The sequence below is a fragment of the Acomys minous genome (assembly GCF_964271855.1).
Source record: "Acomys minous genome assembly, chromosome: 7".
Taxonomy (NCBI): domain Eukaryota; kingdom Metazoa; phylum Chordata; class Mammalia; order Rodentia; family Muridae; genus Acomys; species Acomys minous.
The window spans coordinates 107108647-107128855 of record NC_140488.1 but is presented as its reverse complement, the minus strand read 5'-3'; the positions used below and the strand labels follow the sequence as shown (position 1 = coordinate 107128855).

General features: G+C 41.6%; 1 protein-coding gene across 1 annotated transcript in view; it reads right to left on the bottom strand.

Annotated features, from left to right (window-relative positions):
- Window positions 1-5686: 5686 nt before the first annotated feature.
- Window positions 5687-20209, bottom strand: part of DGKK (diacylglycerol kinase kappa) — a 117868-nt gene continuing 103345 nt past the window's right edge. The window contains exons 19-28 of the mRNA XM_084790259.1: window positions 17358-17454; window positions 17001-17108; window positions 16317-16430; window positions 15455-15589; window positions 14460-14620; window positions 13497-13638; window positions 12334-12420; window positions 10382-10492; window positions 7472-7595; window positions 5687-6472 (exon numbers count right to left, since the gene is read on the bottom strand). Of these exons, the coding sequence (XP_084646385.1) occupies window positions 6393-6472; window positions 7472-7595; window positions 10382-10492; window positions 12334-12420; window positions 13497-13638; window positions 14460-14620; window positions 15455-15589; window positions 16317-16430; window positions 17001-17108; window positions 17358-17454 (1159 nt within the window). The 3' untranslated portion in view covers window positions 5687-6392. The remainder of the gene's footprint in view (window positions 6473-7471; window positions 7596-10381; window positions 10493-12333; window positions 12421-13496; window positions 13639-14459; window positions 14621-15454; window positions 15590-16316; window positions 16431-17000; window positions 17109-17357; window positions 17455-20209) is intronic.

The following is a 20209-nucleotide window of genomic DNA, read 5'->3' as shown; positions in this document are numbered from 1 at the left end:
TGGGTTATTAGGGCTGCTCCATTTGTCCACAGCTGGTAATAGGCTCGTGAGAGGGCACATGACCTTTGTCAGCTGGAAAACATCCTGTTGGGCACTCTGAGAGGGTATAAATATGAGATCCCGAAGAAAGAGGGGGGTGGGTAATGAGGGCGGTGAAAAGAATGCTTGGAGAAGGCTGTCAGAGGAAGAGGAGCAGGCTGTTGCTGGCGGAATATCCTGACAATGGAGGCTGGTATTGTCCCAAAGAACTCAGCCCTAAACAACAGGAAGAAAGCCAAAGAGAACTATGACCCTTCTCCCCCCCCCCCGCCCCCCCCCCCGCCAACCTTCTTTCTCTCCCACCTGGTGTTGGGGTGTTGGAAGGGATTGGGGTGGAGAAGGGACAAAGACATAAGAAACCAAAATAAAAATATTTTAAAAGTATGCCTACAATGGAGTCCCTTCACACTAGACCAGTAACTATGATGCCTCTTTAGGTTTAGCTCGCTGTGCTTGTCATTGTCGTGGTTCGGAGGCGTTACAGTTGTGTAGGAGCACTAACTACAGTTTGCGCATCATTGTTCGGTACTATGAAAGCTAGTCCTCAAGGAAGAGAGTGTCAGGCCAAATCCAGCTTGCATCCTGAGTCCCATGTTGGGAGCGCATTGTATCTTGAGTAATAAGGGCTTAAAGTCAACAACAGTAGCCTAAATTGTTTGTTCTTGACCTTCCCTGACCAAAAACTTGAAAAGAAGCTTTTTGTGCCTGGTACGTTTTTTTTTTTTGTCAGGCTTTTGGGGGACAGTATTATCATCCCAAGTAGCATTACTTCATTTAAACGATATATGTTTCTGTATGTATACCTACACAAATATTGTATGTAATTACATGTTATATGTAATTTTAGCTAAATCCAACTAATATGGCTCTATTGATATTTTAAACATCCATGGTCTCATTTATCCCTTCCTTCTATTTTCTCTCCCTCCCTTCTCCCCAAATTAAAGCCCTACCCCCATTTTTTCCATTTCCCTCTATTTATCACTTGTATCCTTCTATCCCACTCTCTAGACCTCTTTCCCCAACCCAGGAATCCTTTTTTTCTTTCATAGTATATGTGTTTCCTCCAGGTTATACACTCATAGCTGAAGATTTGGAGTTAAGAATCCCAGATGAGAGAAATGCAACATTTGCCTTTCTGGGTCTTGGTTGCCTCCCTCGGTATGATTTATCCCATTTACCAACAACGTTCATGGTATCATTTTTCTATACAACTGAGTGGTATTCTGTTGTATATTGTATCACATTTTCAGTATCTATTCCTCACCTGAAGGACATTTAAGCTGTTTCCATTTCCATCTATTGTGAATAGGGCAGCTTTGAACATGGCTGAACAAGTATCTGTGGAGTATGACATCAAGTCCTTAGGCATATACCAAGGAGTTGAATAGCTGAGTCATGAGGTATAGCTACACGAAGCTTTCTGACAATTCTCCACAGTGATTTCAGAGGGCCTTGAAGGTTTTCTGTCCTGCCAACAGTGAATGAGGGTTCCTTTTCCCAACTCCCTTGCCAATATTTATTGTCAGTTGTTTTGTTGATCTGGGCTATTCCTACTGGGATGAGATGTTTAATTCTGATAATGCTTTAATAGTCTATTATATATACAACAAAAGTGTTATTTGTCTCCTTCACAGCAGAACTGTTTACCCACCATCCTCCAAAGTCCAGGAATGTAGTTTTTATAAGGATGGCCTGAAGTGTGATCTTGACTGAAATGAATGTATTGCATCCAAAGACATTATTTTTTTGTATTTGGCAAGTTAGGGATTTATGAATTGAGTTCTTACCCTTATAGAACATTATGTGGAATCCTCATCTGCTATATCCTCTAATGGCTATGCAATAAATATAATTGATATCTGGAGTCCCATGGTGACTGCATGTATGTGGCAGAAATTAAACCATTCTCTTTTTATTACATTGTGTGTGCGCATGCACACACGCACATGTATTTATACATGCCATAGCACATGTGTGTGGTCAGAGGACAACCAATGGGAGTTATGTGTGTCTTAGGGACTGAGTTAAGGGAATCAGGCATGGCAGCAAAGCACCTCTAGTGCTGTGCCACCTCAATGGTCCTAAACTATTTGCAGTAGTAGGGCTAACCAATTTGGGATCTGAACAGAACCCTTCCAACCTGGAACTCTTTTGGAATGGAGAAGAGTATTTGTTTGTGTTAGGTAGAACACATTGCACTTAATTTTTCCAAGATGTCTTCTGCTTCTTTTTAGAAGCCCGAGGTGTCCTCCTTCATCTTCCACCATCTAACTGATTTTACTGACATCTGTATCCTACAGAGAACTGGTTTGTAGGACAATTAGGGTGGTAGATATTTCCACAGAGATGTGTCCTGAGTTACAACTAGGTTTTATGGCCATTTTCAGCAGCACTTCTAGTATTGCCATAAACCTGAAGGGTCAGTCCTGGTTTGTGTTTTACTGCCTACTCTTTCCTGCAACTGGTACCTGTAGGTGGCCTATTGGGAGCTTGAAGGACCACCGCAATCCAATAACTGATGTCAACTTCCATTCAACTGCCCTCCCCACCCGCAACTTGAAAGAAATGATGAGCTGTAGAGCTTGGTGATATTTATCCATTTATTAAAATACTTTAAGAAGCAATTACTGTATTAACTTTGAGGCCTGGTATTCCATTTAGTGGGGAGGGCTAAGAGGAATAAGCACACTTTGTAGATCTTTTCCTTCTGCGTTTCTTCTGTTATTCCATGACTATTCCAGCTTCCTCCCCTGACCAGACCCTGGCCCTGCTGCTTATTTGCAGAGCCGTTGAGAAAAAAACACAGAACACAGAAGAGAAAACAATGTATTAGCAATAGCAGACAAATGCAACACCACAAACCATAAAGCCAATCAAGGTCCCTTAATGGAAAAGTGTGAATGGGGTCTGATTTCTTTGGTAAAAGTTTCCATCTGTTAGACTACTAAAATCCTACTGTGTACTGAGGGAAGATGACGTTGACCCTCAAATTGTTTCTTCTGGTCAACTTTCATTACATTGACAATATCCTCTTTATTCTTCCCTTGCCCTCTTGAGTGTAATAGCGGGCCTTAATGGATAGTTGTTGACCTCCTATAATATTGGTGCCAGAAGTGGTTGCTGGCAACTTAATCCTATTCATATATTTTCCTTCCCTACTGTCTTTCTGGTCAATTAATTAGCCACTCAATCAATTCTACAGACAGTGCTACCAAAGATACAACCAAACCCCAGAGCTTTGATTCTTAACAATTTCTGTACATAACTGTGGTGGATACTTGGTGTCTGGTCCCACCACCTGAGCAACTGTATGACTTCAAATAGTTAACAATGAAATCCTGAAAGGAGCCCATGTTCTCAGGGCCTAAGGCAACTCCAGAGAGAAAGGAGAGAGGAAGAAAGAGGAGAGAGAGAGAGAGAGAGAGAGAGAGAGAGAGAGAGAGAGAGAGAGAGAGAGAGAGAGAGGAGATCCCTTCTTGCTTTGTAGATGTGTGAACGAGTTCTTAGCATGCCATCTTCCTTTTTCAGGAAACAATTGGTAACTAAGCAATCTAGATGATATCTGGAACATTCCAACAAGCCATGCTTTCTCTTTAGCGTTTCAATTTTGGTCCACATTTGGTTCTAGTCCCCATCCTACGGCTGTCATTCGATAGCATTCTAACTCAGGTGGGAGGACAGGGAAAATGAGAGGGAATTCAGATGGTAGAAAAGAGCAACAGCAGCATTACAGTACACAAAGACCCACAGTACTTCAGCAAAATAAGCAGAGATGGGCTCCTATTAGAGTTGACTATCATTTGTGATAAAAGTAATTACAAGACATAGCCCTGCTTAGTCGCTACCAAGATAAGGCTACTGTTTCCTACAATTTCCTTCTGTCTCCTTAAATTTGCTTATTTATAAATGATCCATTTTGGAGAAGACTCTTCAGAGAAAATTTAACATGGTTCCCAACTTTGTGAGTGTGCGTGCAGGTATTAGTTCTGCAGCCAAGGAGGAACAATGACCTTGGTGGCTTGATCTATTGCCTCCTCCTGGGACTAAAGAGAAGAGAAAACCAAAGACACTGCAACAGCACACTCCCCTCAAATACACACACTGTCAACAGTACACATTCTGATATTTAAGTTTGAAACGTTTTCTGTCATCTTTTCCCATTGAATTTCTTCTCTAGTTGTAGAACTAGGACATTTTTGTTTGGCACAGCTATCAGACAGTTTGGGGACTACCCCATTGTTAGTCTCTTTTTCTCACCCTCAAAGAGGTGGAACACAGGCAGCTGGTTTAAGTGGGTTAGGCTGGTGGTGTTCTAGAAAGTTGAGAACCAGTGATCGGAGTCTGGATTGTGCACCTCAGTGAACCAGCCATTGGACTGAGTCAGATAATTGAGCACGCTAAGTTTGGCTGAGCAGTGAGAAGAGGGCAGTTTTCTGGATTTTTCTTGGTAAGTGGGAAGGGACATATTAAAAAAAGGAATAACTTGAGGGTGAAGATGAGGGGCAGACCAGAGACATTATCTCTGAGCAGTGGACTTTCGTGACATCTACCTGACTGACATTGTGTATTTTTAAACAATGGAGCAATTTAGGCCTACAATGCTTTCCTGAAAAACTTGGAAGCAGAACAGTGGGGAAGCAGAGGTTTTTAGCCTTTGTTTTCCCAGATCCATATTCTTTCCGGCCACCCTGACTGCCCCTCTTACACTAAGGGGGAAAGAGGTCAAGATATAAGATTTGAGGGTAATTTGAGGAATGACCCAACAGCCTATCCAATAGCTGCAGGCCTAGATTAAGCTTATGGGGAAAGGGCATGGGCTGAGGTCTGGTTATCAGCTAGGCCCTAACTTAGACATCTGAAAGGGAGAGCTCTTTTATCATCTTTTTTTCCTGGGGGAAGAGGGCAATATAGCTTGGGCAGTTGCTGATATAGAGCCAGGAGAAACAGAGCTAAATGGCAGCATGCCAGCTTGGCCCCTTCTGCAGGGCATTGGTGTTTTTGTTCCCCTCTGTGGCCTGGCTCAGAATTTTAAGTGGGTGTCAGAATTAGCTGGGTTAGAAGTAGACCCCAGTTACTTCTAAGACACTGAAAAAATGCACCAAAAGATTAGAAGCTCTACCAAGAACTAGGGCAGTTGGTAGACTTGTATATGTGTGTAGAGTAATAGGGATGAGGAGGGATTCCTGGGTTATCACAATAAGTTGGAGGGTCACGTAGAGGTCGAGTTGTAGTTTCAGTTCTTAAAAATATATATGTATATATATGTACATCTTTATGTCTCTGTATATAATCTATACTGCAGCACAGCGGCAAAACATTTAGTTAAAAAAATCCAGCGAGAATGCAGGCAAGCACTCCATGGAGACATGCAGGCTAGAATCAAGGCAAAAGTACAGGAGCCTGTATGGTTGCCATGAGGGGTGAGTTCCAACCAGTGGGCCCACCTAGCCATGAGAGCACCACCTGGACATGTGCAAAGACATACGTGTACACATGGAAAAACACAAAGAGTTTATGGGGAGAGAGAGAGAAGTAGAAGAAAGTGGAGGAAAAGGGGAGAGGGAAAGAAAACAGAAGGAGGAGGAAGATTAGGGAGGAAGAGAAGAAGAAGGAGGAGGAGGAAGAGGAGGAGGGGGAGGAGGAGGAGGAGGAGGAGGAGGAAGAAGAAGAAGAAGAAGAAGAAGAAGAAGAAGAAGAAGAAGAAGAAGAAGAAGAAGAAGAAATGAGAGGAGAGAGGTGAGGCGGAAAGGAGAGGAGAAAGAGAGTGGAGGAGAGTCCTATATCTACAAGGAAAGATTTACATGGTCATTGTAACAGACAAGTGGACAAACCCCCAGGACCTTTTCTCATCTTCTTGAGCCAACTAGGAGTCATCTTTTGAAAATTCAAATTTCAATTGGCAGGGATTGGAGGAGAAAGATAACCAAGCCTGAATGCCCTGCCCTTCATCATCTTTCTGAGTCGCTAACTCGTGTATTCCTTGGTGTCAACAGCTTCTCTTGCAAGTAAAAGAAACCCATTCTAAACTCCCTAAAGAGATGCACTCCCATACATTCTTATAGATCCCAGGCCATTCATAAAGAGTCTGTCCCCAAGAAACACTGTAGTTGCCCAAGGTACACAAGGAGAAGGAGAACTGAACAAGACAACTCGGAACAAGAATCTTTGGCCAACGAGAAAAATGTAACCCTCTAAGGAGATCTGATTAAGTCCAGGGAAAATATATTAGTATAAGGATTTGGAGGGTCTTTCCTGGTGGTGCTCATGTTTGTTCTGAAGAATTGAGTTCAGCCTTTATTGAGGTTTCAGTAGAATTCTGTGTCAAGAGTTCTCCTTCCAGCTTTCAAGGACTACAGTTGAGAACTTGAAGGTGTTGGAGGGTCATCAGATTTTGCTCCATTACCGCGACGTCTGCGACGCCAGAATTTGCCTTCAGAAAAAAAAAAAAAAAGAAAAAAAAAAAGAAAAGAAAAGAAAGAAAAAATAAAAGAAAAGAAAAAAGAAAAAAAGGATAGAAATAATGAAGTTAGTATTTGCCAGATGCTTAACTATCCAATCCCCAGAGAAGGCAGAGTGGATGGAGATGGACTAGTTTGATGCTACTGTACCAACCATCTCTGTATCATAGAGAAGGCCACCTGAGACCATACAAATTAAATGCAAATAGGATTAATTCATAGAACCTGATCATCTCCGCAACCACTATGGACTCAATCTAAGTCTACAAAAATACTTATAAATATTAGAGATTTCCAAATGCCAGATTCTTAAGGAAGCAAACCAGTTGGACCATACCCAAGGAAGAAACAGTTGGATAGAAAATATTTTCTTTTGGCATCTGTAAATTCTTTATTTGTTAAAACAAAAACAAACTGCTGTCCTCTCATCCTGTTTTTTTTTTCATGTGTGCTAATGCTATATCTTTGAAGCTTCTCCATGTTACCTGAGCCTCAAATGTAGAAGAGACCATTGGGCATCTCACTTGGGACAACTAAAAACTTCAGTAGAGTCTTCTTTTGAGACTCAGTCACATTTCAACAGTACTTTAGACAAATTATAAGGAAGAACTGTATTAAAAACAAAACGTGTATGGTTCGAGTTTTACGTAACCAGGGGCTTTATATATCAAGGAGAAGGGATTTTGATAGGGAAATGAACCTGCCTCCAACCCTTAGGAATGGGTCAAACAGTAAAGTATCTGTCTGATTGTAGTTCCTTTTGGCTACATAGCCCACACAGCACCATTGCTGCACAGGTTACTGGTCAGTAACCTATTCTTCTCTAAGTTACTTGCAATCACCTAATATTGGCTTCCTCCTGGCTTCTCCCTTTACCCCATGCCCAGGAACATTTCTGAGGGCACTTTCAGGTCTCTTAGAGCTATCCAAACTGTTGGTCATGACCCCTAGGACCGTGGAAAAAAACTTACCAAGAAAGCCAGGGAGTCTTTGGCTTTGTTTAGGCTTTCCTTTCTCCTCTCGTTTCTTCCTCCCCAGCCTGGGGAATCTAAATTTCAGCCGGTGACTTAGGCTGCTCGTGTCAGAAGAGTGTTCCTGGGAAACCATAGCGAGAGCAAGGTCAAAATGTTAGGTGACATTCTGAAATAATTCCTATAGGCTCTTTAAAGTGGAGGACAAAGATGGTTAGAGAAAGTAGGTTCAGGTGGGAGAGTCACTCCTACTCATTTGTCACTTACCTTAATAAAGACAATGAGCTTTAGCAAGGGCTCACTCTATGCCAAGGACCTTGCTAGAGATATTGATAATGCTCCTTATATACTCCTCAAGACACCCTAGAAAAATGGCTACTATCATTCCTGGATTAGAAATGACGCAACGGCTCAGAGTTGGGGGAGGCTATGCAAGCAGGAGGAGGGGAAGGGGGTGGAAGCAAAGAAAGCTGTACATTTTTAAAAGTTTGTTGAAAAGAAGAAAAAAAACCCAAAGACTTAGAGGCTAAGCCTTTCAGGTGAGGTCATGAGAATTGCTAGGGGGTCACTGTTGCATTTATGGCATTTCTTTATAAACTAGAAAAATATATTCCATGTTTCACAGCCACAGCCAACTGCTCTCATATAGGGAAGACGCTGCCTCACAGGCAACCTGTTGGCCTATAGCAGATGATTTTAGAAACAAATTTCTTAATTTTGGTTGTGAGTCTAGCTTTTCACAGCTGAGCCAGCTCTCCAGCGCACATGCACATTTCCTTTTTAAAAATATATTTTATTAATTTATTCATATTCCATCTCAATTGTTATCCCATCCCTTGTATCCTCCCATTCCTCCCTCCCTCCCACTTTCCCCTTACTCCCCTCCCCTATGACTGTGACTGAGGGGGACCTCCTCCCCCTGTATATGCTCATAGGGTATCAAGTCTCTTCTTGGTAACCTGCTTTCCTTCCTCTGAGTGCCACCAGGTCTCCCCATCCAGGGGACATGGTCAGATATGGGGCACCAGGGTTCCTGACATGCACATTTCTTAACTTAGAATGTAAGTTCTTTGCTTGCAGACCGCAGGGGCTCTGTCATGCCAGCTCATCTTCCTACTCACATCTTGTTTCTGTAAAAGCATTCTTGTTTTACTTCTGTCCCTAGCAAAATGATTTATAGGTTGATTTAGTGCCAGGAAATCTAGCCAGACACACTACAAGAGGTTTGGGGATAACCTCCCTCTCGGGATTAAGTTATAGGCCCATTCCCTTCCATCAAAAGAGTGCAAAGCCATCTTCCTCCTCTTCCTGCACTAACTGCCATTGGCCCCTTTTTTCTCTAGTGCCCCTCCCTGTTGGCTATCCAACCTTCAGAACTGCCTTCTGCAAACAACTTCAGGAAAGAGCACAGAACCTTGCCCTCAGCTACAACCTTGAAAAGCCCAATAAATAACTGACTGTTGTCCTGCTTTGTCCCAGGGATGTGCGGCAGAGTTGTCTGTAATCTAAAGGTAAGGGTGTTGAGTGTCCACAACATCTCCTTGGCTGAAGTTCCTTCTACTCCCTTTCTTTGGGGCTTTACTTCTCTAGAAAAACTGGAGCTCAGAAAGGAGATTTTTGTCCTAGGTGAGGAAGACTCACATATAAATTGGGACCCCCCCCCAGGGTATAGGCTGAGTTTCTCATTCCTTTCAAAGTTCAGCCAGTTTGCTTAGCTTAGGAGCTTAATGGGAGATAGCCGAGCCAGGTAATAATGGAACAGAGAGTGGGAATTTGCTTGGCTTCTTGTCCAACAGTATGTCTTCTCTCTCCAGAAGGCAACTGATAAAAACATGAAGTACACAGGGCCTTGTAATATAACCACCAAAGGCATACACAAAAATTGGTAGACATTATAAGACTGGTTCTTAACCTTCCTAATGCTGTGACCCTTTACCATGCTGCTCATGTTATGGCACCCTCCCCTACAACCATAAAATTATCTTCATTGCTACTTTATAACTGTAACTTTGCTACTGTTGTGAATTGTAACGTAATTATCTGTGCTTTCCAATGGTCTTTGGAGGTTGTGAGCCACAAGTTGGGAACCTTTGTTTGAAAACCCAAATTTGCATATGATTTTCCTTCTGAAATGCCAGCCTTACTAGTCTAAACATGCCTATATGACTTGCTGACATGTCTACAACCGGCATTTGGAGTCCGAAGATAGCTCTGAGGAGGCACGTAGGGATTCTAAACTTTGAAATGAATGCTTTTATGGTGGAAAACTTTTGAGACAATTACACTCAGATCCCAAAGGGAGTATTTTGCCTTGTTTTAGGTGGCCATCTTTGGGATACTTGGTTTATGAAATTAATAGGAAAGTTTCCAGTCATAGAAAAGTCCTCAAAGTAGTCCAAAACTGACAGATTGCTGAGACTATATTATGTCTGTTGCAATGTTTGATTCAGGGCACATATTGACTGGGAGAGGCAATGAGGGTAAGATGGCAGCAGGAGGAGATGTATTTGGAAGATTTAATTACTTATATGGCCTAGGTATCAATCATTTATTTATAACAGTTGCCTGTAAAGTGCTAGTGTGGCTATGCCAGTATGTATCAGATAAGGTTTAATTCTGGCAGCAGACACTGGGCAGAAAGCGTTTCTAACCTAGAAAGCAAAGAGATCTTCCTTATTCTTTCTTGCTTTAGAATGGGCCTTTTTTCTGGTTCTTTTTCCATGGTCACCTACTTGTTCATGTTGGCTGCTTTGCTCTGTGCATTTATGATGAGAATATAGGGAGGAGGCTGCTTCATTAATGCTAAAGTTAAAGTTGCACTGGGCCTCTGTTACACCCCCATCCCATGTCCTGGCCGCACACTGTGAGACCTCACACCAAGGGAAAATTCCCACCTCCCAGGTTACGCACCTCTGGAAGAAGGACTTGACTCAACCAGTCAATGGCCAGTATCTTTCTCAACTCCGTATTCATGGCATCCAGGGCAGTTTGCAGTATGGCCTCATCGTTAGCATCTCTCAACTGGCACAGACAGGGAGAACAGTAAGTGGACATTTCCCAGGACTGCCTTAGACTCTGTCCTGAGGCCACGCTAGTGGCTGAGAGATCATAAGGGTGACATACTGTAGTTCACCTTGGCCAAGAGATCATAAGGGTGACAAACTGTAGCTTTAGACAGCTCTCTTCTTTCTCAACAAGAAGAGCCATGACATAGGTGGCTGAGGTCTCCCTGGAGCTGAGCATGCTCACAGTTTCCCAAGGGAAGGACGTGTCTCCAGGATGAACTGGCACTGAGATTTTCCCCTTTAGCTTAATGTCTAGAACAAGCCTTACCAGCTTCCACCTAAGTAACGGCTATTACTATGTTCTGAGCATAGCGTGTATAGCAGGTACTGTGAATACACGATTTCACTTACTCTTCCCAATAACCCTACAAAGTATGATCATTCTCATTTCATGGTTGAGAAAGCATAGTCAGAGACATTTAGTGTTCAAGATCACACAGCTAGACAGAACCTATGTAACTTAGTAGGGGACCTTTCATAGAGTACTAGTCCACAAAGGGTATACATACAACACATTCAGGTGCTACCTAAGTAGCAACAAGAGGCCAGCCTCCCCTATTTACTGATGGTTGACCTGAGAATGACATTGCATTCAGAATTCCAGTTGAAAGTGTCCAAAGCTAAAACATCCTAGGCCTTGGGCTCAGCGAATGGAATGCCGTGGTCTGAGTGCTTTAGCCATTCTGCTTCCGAGGCAGTGTGACAATTAGATATGTACCCGAAAGAGGCAGTGGGTAGTCTTGCCATTTTAACTCAGAAGCTCTTCTTCAAAGGAAACTTTAATTAGGTCCAAAGCAAGCACAGTTGTCCTTTCTTCAAGGACAACATCCAAGTTGGATAGTTATGAGCAGTTGTCTCATCAGGGTGCATTCACCTTGTGCCCATGCCTCGGCATTCCATTATGAGAAACATGTAACTAATGTTACATGTTACAGTCATTACTGTGCTCCCCTCAAAAGATGTGTTTAAGGTCCCCGGTACTTCGGAATGTACCCTTATGTGAAATTATAGCCACTGCATTTGTAATTCACAGATAATTTAAGGTCCTAGGAGACAAGGCAGGCCTTAATCCATTGTATCAATGGCCCTGGCAGAATATGGCCATATAAAGACAGAGACATTGAAGATGGAAACCAAGATGAGAGTGATGCATTTATAAGACAAGGATCAACCACAACAACAATGCCAGAAAATGACCAGAAGCTAGGAAAGAACAAAAACTGTTTCCCCTAGGGCTTTTTAGAGGGATCATGGACCTGCTGACATTTTGGGTTTGAATACTGATGTTTCCGGAATGACAAGATAGTACTATTCTGTTATTTAAAGTCATATAACACTTTGTACTTAGTCATGGCAGCCTTAGGAAGCCAATACAGTGAGTAGGTAGCTAATTTGGATTTGAGCTCACAGTTATCCAAACTTCCCCCTATTTACTGCTAATTTCTTCATGGAGAAGGTGACGTTTAAAAACTTTTGATAAAAGCATCTATGAAGACTTCTCTCTTTTCACGCGGAGCTCTATCAGGTATAATGAGAACACCTTGCATCTGGTTGAGCTAGGACCAGGAAACATTGACCAAAGAGAGACTTTCATCCAAAATATAATAGTCCCTATAAATTAGCATAACACATACAATAGCATATTCAGGTGACAAATACTGGATGGCAGCAAGAATCATCAGGCAAGCCTCTACTTACGATGATCATACATTTCTAGTACCGAGGAACGAAATAGAGACAGTGGCCATATTCAAAAGAGCTCTTTTTCCCTCCCACACTCCAAGCCCCTGCACTCACCAAGTTTTCATCCAGGAAAGCTTTGGTGTCATCGTAGAGCCCTTTAAGACTAAATGTAACATCTACTGCATCTGCTCTGCTTAGAGTCTGAGAGGAGAAGAAAGGAAGAGGATGGACGGGGACAAGACAGAGGACCTGGTTAGTAAGCATACAGATGGCTACTCTAAGGGAAGGTGGGAACACACCAGTAGGATCTGGCTGTAGGTGGAGAAGTAATAATAAAAAATAGAGCACAGCTGGTATAGCATGAGCACCAACCAATCAGAATCAACACCAACTGTCAATGGATACAGCTCTATTGGTGTACCCTGCAAAAGGACATGATACGGCTTAGCATTGGTGTCATTGATTAGGTGCAGTGGGTAACAGGAAACTAGGACATTTGCCAACCAGAGGGTAAATTTCAGGAGCCTTGTACCTAGGGTAAAACTACCTTTCCCATGGCAGATGGAAATAAGTCTAACTGTACTTATCTCTTCTTGAAACCCATGACTTTTGGACCTCCTTCAACTAGGGGTCTGGCCTAAAAGAAACTTAACTCACATTTGAACATATCCTGATCCCATTGTATTTTTACCTATTAGTGAAGTTCTCTCTCCTCTCCCTCCCTCCCTTCCTCCCTCCCTCCCTCCCTCCCGCCTGCTCTGTCCCTTCCTCTCCTCCCCCTTCCTCCCCTTCTCTCTCGTGTGTGCATGCATTAGAGAATACATGCATGTGTGTGTGTGTGTGTGTGTGTGTGTGTGTGTGTGTGTGTGTGTGTGTGTGCGCGTAAAGATGTAAAGTGTATTTCTCAAGTGCTGTCCACTTTATAATTTTTGAGACTGGGGTCTGTCTGGATGTGGAACTCACTGACTTGGCTAGAAAGCCTCCAAGATCCCTCTGAGATCCTTCTATCTCTGCTGTTCAGTGCTGGGATTAAGATGTATGCTGCCCTGCCTGACTGTTACTGTGGGCGCTAAGGATATAAACTGTCACTCCTGCTTGCACAGCAAGCACTGTCCCTCCTAATCCATGGTCCCAAACCCCTATCTACTCTCCCCAATCAGCCTCCTACCCTATCACTTGCGTATGATCCTTATTTAATTTTTGCTTCTCTTTCTTTCCAACCCCCTGTCCTATAAAGTTTGGCTCTTTGATTTCATTGGCTTATTTTTCCCCCTTACCTCAATGGGAGTACAGGAAGCTGCACCGGCTTCATTTATACTGTCCTGGCTATAGAACACATCATTCAGTATGTTAGCACTGGCATTCACAGAATCCATGAGGACAGACACATGCTGGTGGACCTTGCTTAGGTCATTAAGTCTATAATAAAGCAAAGGCAGGAAAACGGGCTTATTGTGATGGATTTGTGGTGGAAGAAGCTGGCAGCTTAAGATAGGATAGAAATGAAAACCCTGGGCACTGGATTTGAACTTTATTTCCTCTTGCTATTTCTGTACTTCACTGGGCATCCAGTGATACTGGAAAATGTTTTTATTCCTCTTTATGAATGTACCTTTATTCATCTTTGTTTAACTTGAATTTAGATATTGGGAACTTGAATAGGGTGAGAAACCAAACTAGAGGAGCACAGCTAACTCTTGCTGCAACTTCAAGGTCTTTCTGATAGTTAAAGGGCAAGAAGAAGTAATCTAAAATCTCATTCATTTGCCTATCTATTTATTTGTGCGTATGTTAACATACACACCAGTGTGTGTGTGTGTGTGTGTGTGTGTGTGTGTGTGTGTGTGTGTGTGTGTTTCAGAGGACAAATTGCAGGAGTTGGTTTTCTCCTTCTACCACATGAGGACCTAAGGCTCAAACTCAGATGGCCAGGGTTGGTGATGAGTACCTTCACCCCATGAACCATTCTGCTGGCCCAGAGTAAACAGACTTATTCCTACCGGGTCTTAAAAAGCAGAGGGAAACAAAAATTCACCTCTGCCTCTAATGAGGAGTATGAAAACTGGCTTATTTCTAATGATAAAGAATTCTTGCATGGATTGCTAAGGCCCTAAGTTTCAGCACTTAGTGAGATTCCTCTCTGAGGCTAAGCTCCCCAAGTAGTCAACAGACATCAACTGCAAGTCTCTCCCTATCCCTTTTTGTGTTTCCCAGTCCTGTTTTAAGTCCAGGCTTCTTACCTGCTAATGAGGTTTTCTGCAAGCCTAGCCAAGTGCTGCATCTGGGCATACTCCCTATCAGAGAGACTATCGTGCGATTCCTGGGTGTCCAGCTGAGGTGGTGGGACAGCTTGAATTTCAGTATGCTTACTTTCCCAAGTTTTCATTGAGTTCTCAAAGTCCTAGAAATGAATAAAGGGGAAATTGTAATGACTGCTGTAGCTATGAGAACACATGACAGATTTTTCTATGAGTATGAAATTTTGCTGGTAATATGAGGCATCAGTGGTAAAGGGGAGTGATGGCATCCCTATACATTTCATTATGCACATATTTATATACATCTCTGTCTTTTTAGACTGAGACATAGAAAATTTATTTTTCAATCCTGCTTTTTTTTTAACTAGCTGTGTGACTCTTAGAAGTTATTTAAGCTCTCAACATGGAAATTAGTGAATCTTCCTTATAAGATTCTTGGGGGAATGCATGTCAGGCAATACATGCAATGTGCCCAGCACAAAGTTGACATATTATTAGGTGAACATTCCCTCCCTTTCTATTGGTATTTTTATGTTCACAACTCAGAAGATAGCCTCCAAGCCCTGAACAGAAATAGGTGACATCAGTAAATGCAATATGGTAAGGAACCTTATAAAAGCCCCCCCACCAAAAGAACAAACTCAATACAGGAACAGTTGTTGCAAGAGTCTATTTCTCCACCATCATAGGTCTATAGTTTTCTGTGCAGTGTAGGGTGGAGAACAACATTGTTGAAGGGGAGACAGTGTCTTGCCTTGTACCCGTTATTTGTCTTATGGAGCTTATTTACAAATGCAAGCTCTTAGGAGCCATTCAGTTCAATGAGTTTGGTGGGGTGATTAGAAGTATGCACTTCTATCATTCAAGATGCCTGATGCAAGGGGCATGCAGAGCTCCCTTGGGGATTTCTTCAGGACTAGAAACGAGATAGCTATGAATGGGGCTATGTAGGCATTCAAGCAGAACTTTTCTCTTACCCGATCTCTCATCAACATCTGGGCAGAATTCTTATATTTAATCTTGATAAGGCCTGGTTTCTGAATCCAGGCTTCCCCATCCACCTGCACAGGGACACCTTCTTGACCAAAAATAGTTATCATCACCTCATGACACTATCAAAAATGGAGAGAGAGAGAGAGAAAAAAAAAGGAAGAAAAGTTAGGAAGCTACTACGGACTAACTTGTTATTGGGTCATAGTGTGAATGTATATTTGAAAAGACACTGGCAAAAGATATGGATCAGGTCGTACCAGGGAGGAGCATGTATTGCCTATGAGCTTTTTTAAAAAAGATTTATTTATCTATTATTATGTATACAATGCTCTGCCTGTATGTACACTTGCATACCAGAAAAGGGAATCAGATCACTTCATAGATGGTTGTGAGCCACCACGTGGCTGCTGGGAATTGAACTCAGGACCTCTGGAAGAGCAGTCAGTGCTCTTAACCTCTGAGCCATCTCCCCAGCTCTGCCTCTGAGCTTTTTGTTCCTATGATCCCTGCCACGTCTAGCTTCAACATCAATCACTACCTTATTACCGCCTAACAGATTGCCTACTTCTTCTACCCAGAGACTCTCTTTTTTTTTTCTTTTTGATTTTTCAAGACAGGGTCTCTCTGTGTAGCCTTGGCTGTCCTGGACTCACTTTGTAGACCAGGCTGGCCTCGAACTCACAGTGATCCGTCTGCCTCTGCCTCCCGAGTGCTGGGATTAAAAGCATGCACCACTACACCCAGCCAGAGACTCTTATAAACAGGTAATTGCCAGGATTACCTTGCATCCTTTGACTGTAGCTAGAAAATGTACTCCATATTTGTATCCACCCAACCCTTGCTTACCTGGGCAATTCGATGATGATGCAGGTTGATGATACGAGACATAGCCATCTGCACAGAACCAAAGATTGCCACTACCTCTAGCTTTCCATCATCTATTGCAGGGGCCTCATATTCCTAGGGAGGAAGAACCATGTCACAATTCTTGCAAGAATCCATAATGTGTCTATGATAAAGAAATGTGCTTGAGGACTACTAGCACATGAAGGAGCAAGAAAACTATACTGAGCAAGAAAAATAAGGTAAGGAAGCCAAGCGCTGAAAAGAGAATTGTGCTTGTAATATATCTGTGCTCTTTTGGTGATCACCACTCAGCCAGTATGTTCCCTGTCCAGTGCAGCATCATGAATCCCCAAGGCCAGTTCTATCAGTTTCATGGACTTCTTAAAGAAACTGAGAGCACAGAGCTCATGAGATGTTTTTACTGACATACTACTGTCTTGGGATACAGAACATGGCCTCCTGGGTAATCTCCTGAGTATCTTTCAGGCCTTAGTAATGGGAAAAACCAAAACCCAGGTATCTATCACTTGACATAATTCTGGCCTTCATATTTGATTCTTGTGCTTTGGAATGGCACCTGCTAATAAGGATCCCAAGCCTACTGTCTACTTTCCAATTCAGTCTGCCCAGATCTCTCTGAGACAACTGAGTAGAGTCCCACCCCGCTTCTCATCACACACTCACTGCGGTTGCTGTGTTGCCTCCCCAGAAGTTGACACCTCCAGCATAACTGGTAATGTTGAGCACTACGATGCCTTGAAGGTTTGGCAAGGAGATGACTTCTCCATCACACTGAAAGAAAAGAGTAGCTCTTATCGTCTGGCTTTTCAGATACAGGGGTGAGGAAGGGCTTGGTGTTCTCTGCAGACTATCATTTTCTGGTCTATGAAATAGAAATAAAACCTCGTGCCTTGTCTCCATGGCTACAAGTGAAGCTCCCAGAAGTAAATTTGAGATGAACCAAATATAGTAGAAAGATGATCTCTGATGTCACAGGATTTCCCTATTCCATGCCCAGGAATCATGCCGTTTTCTACTAACCTCCAGGTGTATTCGCTCTTCCAGTTTCCTGTATGAGCGCTGTAGCAGTTCCTTGCTTCCCAGAAGTCCATACCATATTTTGTTCTTAAGGCGGCTACTACAGAGAGAGAAGAGTAGAAAAAGATAGTCAGAAAGTGAATCATATAGAGAAAGACTGAAAGGGCAAAACATTTTCTTTCTCAAATGTCTTTTTTGTTTTTAATATGGTACTTTAATTCTTTGAGAAATTCATACATACATATAATATATTTTGGTTCTATTCACCCTTTATTCTCCCCGCCCGACCAATTCTTCTGGGATATATTTCAACTTTCTTTTCCTCCTTGGTAGGCTGGCCATGTTCCAATGTATATGTAGGCTGCACTATTTGGACTCAGTGGGTTATTAAACAAACACCTATTTTTATTTTAAATGATATCTGATTGTTTGATACCACATTAATTTTATTTAACTAGCTCTTGACTGTGACCTGGATGGAAAAACAAATTTATAGGTAATTATTCAATCCAACTAAAAAAGCAAAATGGCATTTTAATATAAGAGTTATGTTTCTTAGATATGTGGGGATTTACAGGAATACTTTTTAAAAGAAATGTGTAACAGGAAGTAAAAGAATTGTGATTTGTTTCTCTTTTTTCTGAAGGAGTAAATAACTAAGCAAGTTATAAGAAACTAAGGATTCTGTTGAGACAGGAAGGAATTAGATTTCTCATTTCTGACTAGAACTTGACAATTTAATTGCTTTTTAGTTACTGGTGCAAATATGAGTAAGGAATGAATTTTTCGTGCAATCAAAAAACATCATGGATAAGAGGTATACTGCTCTCCTAAATTAAATATATGACAATTCACAAAAGCTTATTACATAGTTTACTAATAACAAGAAAAGAAAGATCTGTATAGATCTAGACATTAACTAATAAGGAGTGAGAAATACTGATGTGCTGCTTTGAGCAACATGCATTGTAAAAGAGTATCGCAATACTGCACTTTACTCCATTAATATGAAAGTTTTTACATGTTAGTCTTTGAGTGTGGGGGATAGAGAAAATATAGGACAGGCAGGGCTAATAGGAGACTTCGGATGGAGTGAAGAAAAATTGGTCTTGTTAACTATAGGTTCGCCTATAAAAACAGAGAGCTTATGCTCCATTAAAGGCTTGAATAATACTTATGAACTTGTAAAGTCATAGAAATGAGCTATCACATGAAATGTTTTGAAAAGTAAGAAGGCAAAACCAAAATTATTTTTACTCTGAATCCAAAAGCTTTTTGCACACTTTAGTTTCATCATCTATAAAAACAGAAGCTTAATTATATAGAAATGCAAATACACCTAGAATAAAACCAAAGTGATTCTAATAAATAAACAAATAAAATTAGGACAAGGTTGGAAGACTATCTTCTCCCTATCTCTAAACTTACATCAAAGCTACAGTTACTAAAGTTACTTGCACAGAATGACAAAAGGATCAGTGAAATGTAAGAGCCCAGAAACAAACCTTTACATTTATGGTCAATTGATTTTTGTTTTTGTTTTTGTTTTTTGTTTTTTGTTTTCAAGACAGGGTTTCTCTGTGTAGCCTTGGCTGTCTTGGACTCACTTTGTAGACCAGACTGGCCTCAAACTCACAGTGATCCACCTGCCTCTGCCTTCCGAGTGCTAAGATTAAAGGCGTGCAGCACCATACCCGGCTTCAATTGATTTTTTTTTTAAGATGGAAAGTGATAGATGTTAACACATTTAATTGGGAAGTGATAACTTTTTCCTTTTTTTAATTTTTTTTTTCTTGTGACATGGTTTCTCTGTGTATCCTTGGCTGTCCTGGACTCACTTTGTAGATTAAAGGCGTGTGCCACCTCACCCAGCTTGGAAGTGATAACTTTAAAAAGATATGGTACTGAGATAAATTCGGTATCTGTGGAGGTTTGAATAAGAACGGCCCCATAGGCTCATATATTTGAATGTGTAATGATCAGGGAGTGGAACTCTTTGATAGCTTTAGAAAGATTAGATGCCGCCTTGTTGGAGGAAAGGGTTTTGATGTTTTCTGGCCCAATGCTTCTTTCTTTCTCTTGGCATGTAGATTAGGATAAAGGACTCCCAACACTTCTCCACATCCATGCCTGTTTCCATGCTCCCCACCATGAGAATGATGCACTAAAACTCTGAAACTTTAAGCAAACCCCCAATTAGATGCTTTCTTTTAGAAGAGTCGCCTTGGTCCTGGTGTCTCTTCACAACAATTGAACAGTAACTAAGAAGTGTCTTCATGAAAAAAGGGTGAATTTAGAGCATTAGCTTATACCGTACACTCAAAAAATAATTTAAAGCACATCAGAGACTTAAACGTAAGAGCTAAAACGATACAGTTTTAAGAGAAAACAACATTTTCAGAGCTTGACATAGATTACTATGATACCAGAGGCATGGTCCATTAAGAAAAAAAAATAACTAGGCCTTATAAAAACATGGCATTTTTATATTTAAAGAGGTACCTCTCAGAAAATGGAAAGATACTAATAGAGAAACGTCAGCCACATATTTAGTAACATACTTCCTCCTCATGCCTGGCCTTTTTTGAGAACAAGATTCTAGTGGCTGTGGCAGGGGCAGGGTGGTTCTTAAAACTTGTACTTTCAATTTATAAGGATTTTGAAGCTGCCTGAAGGTGTATCTGTAGGATAAAACTACCAGAAGGTGCCAGGAGGGGCAACATGCATCAGTGGGTCCAGAGGACCAAATCGGGAACACTAAGAAACAGTAGAAGTATCTTGGATACTTTGTAGCCCTGTCAAATAAAAAAAGCAACAAACAAACAACAACAACAACAAAAGAACAGATCTGGAGC